This window comes from Formica exsecta, unplaced genomic scaffold (genome assembly GCF_003651465.1).
Source record: "Formica exsecta isolate Colony F162 unplaced genomic scaffold, ASM365146v1 scaffold256, whole genome shotgun sequence".
Classification (NCBI taxonomy): Eukaryota; Metazoa; Arthropoda; class Insecta; order Hymenoptera; family Formicidae; genus Formica; species Formica exsecta.
The window spans coordinates 57,859-68,592 of NW_021849832.1; the positions used below are offsets into that span (position 1 = coordinate 57,859).

General features: G+C 34.7%; 1 protein-coding gene across 1 annotated transcript in view; it reads right to left on the reverse strand.

Annotated features, from left to right (window-relative positions):
- LOC115236521 overlaps positions 1-3,379 on the reverse strand; it is a 46,202-nt gene extending 42,823 nt beyond the window's left edge. Inside the window, exons 1-2 of the mRNA XM_029809030.1 lie at positions 3,374-3,379; positions 2,825-3,275 (exon numbers count right to left, since the gene is read on the reverse strand). Coding sequence (XP_029664890.1) covers positions 2,825-3,275; positions 3,374-3,379 — 457 coding nt within the window. The remainder of the gene's footprint in view (positions 1-2,824; positions 3,276-3,373) is intronic.
- Positions 3,380-10,734: the final 7,355 nt, after the last annotated feature.

Here is a 10,734-nt window from a genome sequence, read left to right on the forward strand (position 1 = left end):
AGAAAGACGCGAGAGACCGGTGACGAAACCGCGCCGGTCGCCTAAAAATAAATAAAAATCAGTAGATACCCTCGCAATAGAATTTTCCAGCGGAATAATAAACTGATATCGAAAAGATAATAAAATTCTCACGAAATATCTGACGAATACAACTAAATCAATAATGACGAAACTTCTGTGACGACACATTCAGTAACTACAGGAAATAAAATTTTTTCTAATCAGATCACGTGCATAAGGGAAATCTAGAGCTCAAGAGATTCTGAACTGTTCACCAATCGACGATCACCACGAGTGAAAATTCGAAAAGTAGGAGAAACACCCCGCCTAATGAGGACACTGGCACAATTTTTAATTCGTTGAAGTTTTGGAAAATTCCCACTCTTAGAAATTAGAATACACCCCGAAAAGAGAGATATAAAAAGAGGACTCGTAGGGACATACATTCACTTACGTACTTGCTCTCCAGATTCGATATAGTTTTATTAAGTGCCTTGGCACCGTGGTACGCGAATTATAATAAATAGTGCTATACCAGTTTATTACATTACATTACACTCACTCTGGTTTCGTAGAGAAAACCAGATCCGGTACTACTTATACCATACCATCCAGGCGAATAGTTTTTCGCAGGAGTCGGAGGACTCGAGCGCCTGTAACATGCGAATTTTGCGTTACACACGTTAAAAAACCATTACACGTATCCGCCAAACCTACTCTCCTTTCCTCGCCAAAGTACTCCTCCCCCAGTTACTCCCCTATCTACTTCCCCGAGCATATCACTCCAGCCACCGAACCTCCGCTTTCCCCACGTTCCTTCTCCTCCCTATCCACTATCCTCCTGCACAATGCACCCCCAACTTCCCCGCAGTTTTCGGAATCTGATTTCGAGAAAGCTATAGAGGAGTTCTGCAACGAACTACCCGACCTAGAGTCCGCTTCCTCGCCTTAATAAAATGCTATATAAATGCTTAATAACACAGTAGGACAAAAAATCACTTTTTCTTTCTCTCCGAAGTGCAACAATACGTTTCTCGAAGATTTTTTCGCGCTGAACATGGTGCCGTTGTCAGAATTTGCCTAGCACGTCAGAATTTTGAGTAAATTAGAATGAAAGGAGCCAAGAATGTCATTTTTGTCCATTTTTAACATTTCTTTTTGCTGTAGAAAAATGTTAAATATGGCCAAAAACACTTTCATTCCAATTTACTTAAAATCCTGACGTGCTAGGTAAATTCAGACAACGGCATCGTGTTCAGCTCGAAAAAATCTTCGGGAAACGTTCTATCGCACTTCGGAGAGAATTTTGTGTCCTACTTTGTAATGTATGTTATGTCTATTCTCTATTGCCTATAAGTAAATATTGTTTTATTTTATCCAAAAGTATTATGCAAAATAAAATAATTTATTCTAATCCATTTTTTATTGAATCAATTAGAAAAATTTACGCGCAATTTGCATTATTTAGTAAAGTTCTTGACGCAAATTTGGGTGATAAAAATAGAAACGATTGCACTGCACTACAGAATTTTGACTCATTCCACTATTAATTGCAATTTCTTCAGTGCTTGTATAGAAGTTTACTACTACCAATGCTAATATGTCAACAATTATACCATATTATTACTCTTCTTTTTAATTCTTTCATTTTTAGTTGCATTACTTGTACATAAAAAGCATTTCTCTAATTGTTGAAGTACAATATGTGATTTATATATTCGATTAGAGTAATATTCTGCTTGCAATGCTGCTGTATTTCTGTAATTGTCATGCCTTTGAAGGAACATCTCTATCTCTCTCATGTTTACAAATAATAAAATAAAGTCAAAATAAATATAATTTTTGCAAATTTGTACTAAAAATTCAATATCAAAATATGGTACTAATAGATTTTATTAGTCAAGATCAGTTCAAGGTCATACAATAGTATATATATTGCATTCGTCATTTCATGCTTTACATGATTATGAAGACAAAAATATAGTGTTCTATTTAAAAAACTAACAATAAGATGATCTTGAGGTCTAAAAGGAACTATTTCATCTAGAAAAATTTTAAATGATACAAACCATTATTGCTGCCCTTTGCAATCATAAAGTATTGATTACTGATAAATTATTTTTTGATATCTCATTTCAGTTACAAAATAGTGATTTTTAATTCATTCTGTATATATAAATAAACATGTACACATGCATACACATACACAATACACATGCACGTACTGTGTGTATACAGAGTGTCCCATTTTAACTTAGACAGCAAAATATCTCAGAAAGTAAGCTTTTTCGAAAAAAATGTTTCAAACAAAAGTTGTAGGATTCGGAGAGGGCCATATGATAAAAATATGGACTTGACCTTGAGTGACCTTTTCAAGGTGAGGTCAATATGATCGATGTTTTCTTAAATGGAACCCCCTATTTTTTATTGCATATTCTTGTAACTTATCTCGAAAGCTTTTCAAAACACTATAATAAAGTATTTTTTCATTAAGTACTTTGGGGGATATTTTATATCTTAATCTGACATATTTTGATATAAAAAATAAAATATCTCGTAAAACATTTAGTTTTCGATAATCTTACCGTAATACTTTTATGTACAGGATAATGAGACAAATCAATTAGTGTAAAAAAAAACAAATAATTGTTTAAAAAAATACATTGTAAATAATTACATACTTTTTCTTAAAAACAATTATTTCTGCCTAAGTTAAAATGGGACACCCTGTATATGAACAAGACTTCACATTTTTTTATTTAGTGTATACACTTCTCCTAGACATGCCAAAATAAAATTACATAAAAGCATGAACATGACGCACCACTTCCGAGTATAATTATAATTGGAGTTAAATAATACGACGAAGCTGTCAACGCGACGAACACAATCAACAGCTTAACAAAGATCTTTGACTTAGCATTATATGTGATGAATGCCTTGATCTCTTCGGTGGTTTTATAACTCATTTTATCAAAGTCCTTCATAGCTTCCATTATGACTTCACCTATTTGACAGTTACATAATCGTAACATACTCATTCGTACAAATATCTGTGAGAATGCCATGTTCTCTGTTAAGTTCATAATCACGTGTTCAAGATCATCGATAAAAAGAAACAAATCCAGATACTCTAAAATCATGAGAAAACTGAAATAGCCAAAATTAATGAAGAATATAAAATTATTAGTCCGGAAAGGCCAAAGACCCAACATCGACATTAATTGTTTGTTCCACAACAGCACCTCAGCTGCATGATCCAAATCTTTTTGAGTCTATGATACAAGATTAATTTATATATAATTAATTCTAAAAAAATGCCTTAGTTTTTCATGATATAACGCAATATTAAAAAAATTTGTATACAACTCACCTGCATCGCGCTTTACAATGTTCTTTCTTTGAATGTTTGCCTGAGACTGCATCAAAAAATATACTTTTCTGAAGTCTGCCTTACTGCTTAGAACTGTCTATAGAATCGGGAAATAAGTAATCATAAAACAGACAATAATTGCACTCGAAATTAGCGTATGAATTACATATAAGCGTGCTACTCGATCCACCTGCGTTTTCAATTTAAGCATCGCAAGATGTACTCAACCTATTTAAGTAGGCCTCATGAATTTTAGGTGCAAAAATAATAGCATGCAGTATTACTCTAGTCGTAACATCGAGACAAAGATTTGTATAGGGAATAGAGAATAGAGAATTGTAATAAAAGAAAGCATGTATTTCTCAAATTGTTCAACTATCTGACAGGCATTTTTTAACAAAAATATTCCAGTTATCAAAATATAAAAAAATAAATGCACCTTGTATAAAAATATAATTAAAAATTAACGTAACATATCATATATAATATAACATATAAAAATTAAAATAACGTCCAGATGTAATATATACTTTTTGTTCAAATTAATATAAATTTGCAAAATATCGAAAAATATAAAACATTTATTTTATATTAGTATTGAGAGACAGAAATTTAATAAGAGAAGAAATTCCTTTATGACAGCCAAAATTGTTTGTAAGATTAGCTTAAAAAATTAATAACACTATACTTTTGTATAATATCTTGTACACACATATACACACACGCGCGCGTGTATCTCCAGAGCAACAATTACTCAAACCTTCGTATTTTCCGATTTTAAAAATGTTAAAAAAGCTTTAAATTAATCGCCTTTTATCCTTACTTTTCTTTCCTGCCTTTTCCTGCCACAAGTTATTAGTACAACTCTGTGGTGGAGATAATGCCTTTGTAATTGTTCGTGACAAATTGATATTTTTTCTTGGTGTAAAGAAAACACGTAGTTGTTTTCTTTACACCAATTGATTCTTATTATTTTGTGCATAAAAATATTGAGGTAAGATAATCGAAAATTAAATATTTTACGAAATATTTCATAGTTTATGTAAAGTTATGTCACATTAAAGTATAAAATATCTCCACTATTCAACTTTTGGCCATACTACCTTTATAACTTTTACTTAGTATACAGGGTGTCCGATAATAATCGTATCATCTCATGTGCAGATAGAGCAGATGAAATCGAGGAGAAAAGTCTTTTACCATTTTGCGATTTTCGTAATAAATATTGAGAAATTAATTAAAAATGATCGGTTAATACGCGCAAGTAAAAAGCGCGCAGTGAGAAGGGACAGTCCATTGATATGTGGTTGCTAGGACGCGAGAATCTAGCGTTATGTACACAAAGTGAAATGTGCATGCGCGCGCGCGGAGAGAAAAAGTTCCTTTCCAAGATTGTTTTTCTCAAAATTTTCCAAGTCCTCATTTTTTTAAAATAGAGATACATAATTTTTTCGGTAAATATGTATAAAAAGTCACACCTCACCGATTTAATCGCTACTTAGATATGTTATAGGGGGGAGTGTCCTGACAAGGGGAGGGCCAAATCGTGCACTCACGGATTTCGCTCAACTTTAAATATGTTTTAGTACTAACCCCCTCACGCTGTTATCTGCTAACCTCTTTCGCTAATTCGGTATAAAAAGCGCACGAGAAACTTTTAATGCAAATTTCTCGCGAATGCTTGAGTATTGCGTCGTGCCACTAGTCCATGAATTAGTGGGGGGTTAGTACTAAAACATATTTAAAGTTGAGCGAAATCCGTGAGTGCACGACTTGGCCCTCTCCTTGTGAGTAATTTCTCGCAAGAATCAAAAGTGGCGGTCGGCATTGGTTTAGAAGATATAACAAATTAAAGTTTCACAGTTTTAATGCTTTTTCTCAGGTATTATAAAGTAATATTAGGAAAAATGAATTTTGTGTACGTTGTATTTGTTGTTAGGTAGGGTAAAACTTAAGATTAAGGGCGACCTCACCGATTTCAATGACCTTGATATATGTTGTCAAAGATATAATTCTGAGTAACTTTTTCTTCTAATTTAATTGTCGCTCGTTGTTTACTACAAAGTTATGAACAATTAAAGATAGTGACTGACTGATGCTTGGGACATAAAACTGCGCACATTTTCGCATGAATTATCAACTTTTACATCAAAAAACGAAAAGAAAATGATAGAGAATTACAATGAACTAAGTAGGTTTATATATTTCAGTCAGTATTATTCAGATATTTGATACATAGTTGCCATAATATTGAAAAAAGCTTCTATTCGTTCACAATAATTGTAACGTCGACGAAATAAAAATGCTGCTAAATACTCTACATAATGTTCTGAGTAACTTTTTCTTCTAATTTAATCGTCGCTCGTTGCTTATTAAAAAGTTATTAACAAAAAAAGTTTGAAATATACCAAAGTACATGCATGAACAGGAAGCACGCGCGCGCGTACACACATACACACGGGGAGTGCAAGGGGGGCCTTCGGCCTCTCTCTCGCACCCACCCCGCTGGTAGGCAGGGTGGACCTTGCTTTACAATGTAGCATGTACTTTGTAAGTTGTAAAGCGAGGTCCACCCTGCCTACTGGCGGGGTGGGTGCGGTGTGTGTGTGTGTGTGTGTGTGTGTGTGTGTGTGTGTGTGTGTGTGTGTGTGTGTGTGTGTGTGTGTGTGTGTGTGTGTGTGTGTGTGTGTGTGTGTGTGTGTGTGTGTGTGTGTGTGTGTGTGTGTGTGTGTGTGTGTGTGTGTGTGTGTGTGTGTGTGTGTGTGTGTGTGTGTGTGTGTGTGTGTGTGTGTGTGTGTGTGTGTGTGTGTGTGTGTGTGTGTGTGTGTGTGTGCGCACGCGCGCGTCATGCAAAAATGTGCGCAGTTTTATGCCCCAAGCATCAGTCAGTCACTATCTTTAATTGTTCATAACTTTAAAAGAAAAAGTTACTCAGAATTATGTCCTTGACAACATATATCAAGGTCATTGAAATCGGTGAGGTTGCTCTTAATCTTAAATTTTACCGGTTTTACCTATTTCTCGCATTTTGTTAACAGCTTTCAACATGCGACTACATGAATTTCTGAGTCATGTCTTCAAAAATATTATTTATTGAATGCGTGGGAAAGGGGCTCTGCCCCTGCACTCCCAACCCGAAAAAATTCTAACCTAACCCAACCCAACTTTACTTTTAAAACTGAAAATAGGTTTGGATTAGATTATATCTTCCGGAAGTGGAGCCGATAAAATTGCATAAAATATAACATACCTCCGATTTTATCGTCACTTTAAAATGTTGGGGAGTTTCTTCTGAGTAATTCCCCGCAAGAAATTTTTTGTGGAGAACGGCATTAATTTAAAAGATATAACAAATTGAAGTTTGATATTAAAATATGTATATATTACATAATTTGTTATTTTTTTCATTGAAAAAAACTGTTTATGACCTATTAAGTTGTCAACAATCGGATTAGATTATATTTTTCGGAAGTGGAGCTTCCCCGTATGGGGGGGGGGGGCTGAACCCATTGTGTCCACGCATATACTTTACAACGCAAAACGAGGTCCACCCCACAATTGTTGTGTGGATGGGAAAATGTATGCGTGAACGTAATCAGATCTTACTTTTAGAATTAACAAATCAGCATCGAGTGTTGACAAGACGATAATTGAGCGTTTTCTCTGCTGAACGCGGCCAATCTCTCTATTACATTCAGGGGTGTAGCCAAGATTTGATTTCGGGAGAGGGGATATTTTTGAAAAATAAAACCACAAAACAACTTATAATATTTTTATTAAATAACACATAATATTAGGCTAGAAACATGCATCTTGGTTTTTTAGATAATCTATCCAGTACCTCCTCTATGTTAATCGAAGTCAAATTTTAATGAATGTATGTTATGTTGTGTCAAACCGTTCAGCCTTTCTTCACTTATTGTATTTTTTAGATAGTTTTTGAGAATTCTTAATGTTGAAAATGAACGTTCTGCAGAGGCTGTGGTTACAGGTAAGGTTGCACATAACTTGAGAATATTATGTAAAGAAGGATAAAACAGTTGATCGCACACTTCAAGGCTTGTTATAAAATCTTCAGGCTTTGAAGCTCTGTCTTCTAGAAATTTGTGTCTTCACATTTTCACTTCATTAAATCCTACTTCGGTTGAAATGATGTCATCAGGTCATTGCTGCATCATCTCTTTGATTGCTCTTGTTATTTCAGAATCAGAGGCTTTCACGACTTGAAATGGTAAGAAGACTTTTATGTTCTGTAGAATCCTCTTATGTTTCAGAAATCTTTTATATAATTGGGACATAAAATAATCAAGAAACGGAAGAAATATTGAAAGTTTGTAGTATTTACAACAGTCTTCCGTATCAAAATTTGTTCTCAACGTTTGCCGCTAAACTCTTCTTGGAATGCTTAGCGTTGCACCAATTTCCGCGGCTAGGTTTTCCGCTTCTTTATAAATGGGCTGAAAATTCTCTCGCGTAACTGTCAGATCTTTGATCAAATTTTCAGACAGTGTGATGCAGTTTTTCAAATCAACGTGTTTTGCTTGCAAAGCATTTGCCACACCATGCGATAAGGCGAAAGTATTTACACCCACATTGAAACAATAAAAGAAGGCCATTGTAATGCGAATGAGAGAGTGAAGGCTTTGTTCAAAGCTTCAGAGTCTGGAAAATCTTGAATTTCACCAAGTGAAGTGATTATCGCTGAATAACAAGATGCAAACCGCGATACTGCATCAAAATGTTCCATCCATCTCGTTTCGCAGAACTTGAGTAATCTTTTTCTTTTTACTTCACTATCAATACTTTCAATGCGCTTCTTTAAAACAGCCTCTCTTTTTGGAGATGCTCTAAAAAAGTTTATGACACTCTTTAATGTTCCTACGCAGTTCTTTATATTCGGTACCAAACAAGAATATGAAAAGGCTACATTTAACGAATGATTTGCATAGTGTACATAAAGTGCATTTGCACTTTGTTCATCTTTGCTGCACATCCATTGAATGCTCCGCTCATGTTAGCTGCCCCATCGAATTCTATTCTACGCATTCTTTTTAAATCCAGCCCAACATCATTCAATGACTGTAGTAGAACAGTTGCTAATGACGCCTCACAAAAATCACTAACTGGCACAAACTTCAGAAAATCTTCGCGCACAGCATACCTTCCATCAACTTGATCTATATATCTTACACAAAGTGAAAATTGTTTGATACCTGATATGTCAGCAGTTTCGTCCGCCAGAACACTAAAAATACCACTTCTATTCACTCGTTCAACAATCCTGTCCATAATTATATTCTTACACGTTTCAATAATTTGGGTAAGTAAGAAAGACTCAGGTAAGTAGCATTACTTTGAGCAGATTTTAAATGATGTTTTCATATTTCATTTCCAGCATCCATTCTAAATTTTATGAGAACTCTAAATTTGCCATCACTACTTTCACAATTTCCAAGTATCGGACCAGACTCGTTGTGACCCCTTAACGGTAAACCTTCCATTCCACAAAACAACACTGTCTTAATTATAAGTGTCAGTTTTCTCCTATTTTCCTCCACTTATACTTTGCCCCCGCATCAATTTATGTTACAATGTCATTTTGACACTGCTCAAAAACAGACATAAAATTCTGAGCAGTTTCGCAAGCTCGTATATGGTATTGTCGACATTCGTGATAATGGAAATTTCCTTTGGCTTTCTTCCATTTGGTTAAAGGAGTTTTAACGAGGTTTCCTAAAGTGACATGGGATCCCTTGCCTGCCTGAAACTCAGCAATAAATATAACACAGAACTTACAGAATGTTTCACATTTTTCATGAGAATAGGCAAACCAAGGAAATTCATTAAGTCACTTTTTCTAAAATGTAAGGTTACGATCTGAAGGTGGAAACTGATATTAACTATCAGGAACCCAGCAGTCTTTCAAAAGCTGATGTTTCTCGCTGTCAGATAAACTGCGCTGATAAATTCCAATATCAAAACGAAACTTCTCTTTAAATTCACTTGACCTATAAAAAGCATTTCTTCTTTAGAATGAGCCAAATCTGCACCACTCTTCTTAACAGCCTGTTAAAATCCAGAAGGTCCAGCCACAGCTATGTCCACAGTCATCAATTTACTAACATTTTGTTCTGGATCCATCTTTTTCTTTTTTACGGGAGTTTTGAAATAGTCCTCAATACGCTTCATCTCGTACTAAACTTACACAACAAACAATGTTAATCACGATACACGAAAAATTAAAAAGAAACTATTTTCCAACTTTTAAACCACTAGAAACTATAGCAAGAAAAAATTACATAATGAAACAGATAATGCTTGTCGTCGTCTCGTTTATTTTATCATCGACTCACTGGTTACGTTCACGAGAGATTTGTTTTGTATCGATTACGTTACGTTTTTGTTCATGCTTCTTTCTTTTGTTCTTTTCACCTTTCGCTCATTGTCAGTATATTATATCACAGTTTAAATGCCATCTTCAACCTAGATACATTAAAATAAATATTCTCTTAGTTTGAATTAGATTCGTCGACTCTTTCTATTTTGCACCTATCTAAGCTCCAAAGTTATATTCCACAAAAGATTTAATACTAACAGTGTAACATTAGCGCGTATTATATGTATAAAGGTAGTAACTAATGAACTTTCGAAATAAACTTGAAAAAATAAGAAGAAGTTATTTCTCAAATTATGTTGTAAATCCCTTAAAAGATACTTAGAATGACAAATAAGGAGATAAACGGCGTAAAGAGCAAAGTGCAGTACTTAGAGCGCAAAAAACAATGTTTATTAATTAATGATAATAGGAAAAACTATAAATTGCGTACGTTTCGACCCTTTTTTGGAGTCATCTTCAGCGCTATTTACCGGTCATGAAATTAATTAAAAAATTAAAATTATAAACGCAGACGCCGGAAAGTACGACAAATATACTTAGAATGACAAATCAAGAGACACGGTAGTGTCTCGCGCCAAGTCACGCGAAGCAAAGACCACGCGTAGTAATAGCGAGGCACCCCGGGTATCTATACGCGAGTCGGATAGTTGAGAGTACCTTAGATTACCAGATCTGAATAACGGCTGAACCGATCGAATTCTTGATAAGCTTAATCGATAGCTTGGGTTCGATTTATATAAGGAAAGTGTCTTTATTTTCGCTCTGCATGTTCTATAAAGCAAAGATATTACGAAGCAAAGTCGAAATGTGGAAATTTTCATGTAAGAAACGTCACCATCTCCATCATCATCATCATCGTCGTCGTCGTCGTCGTCGTCCCCTTTACCGCTATATACAGGGTGAGTCATTTTAATCAACGCACGCAAATATCTCGTAAAGTAAGCAAGATGGAAAAAAATGTTTT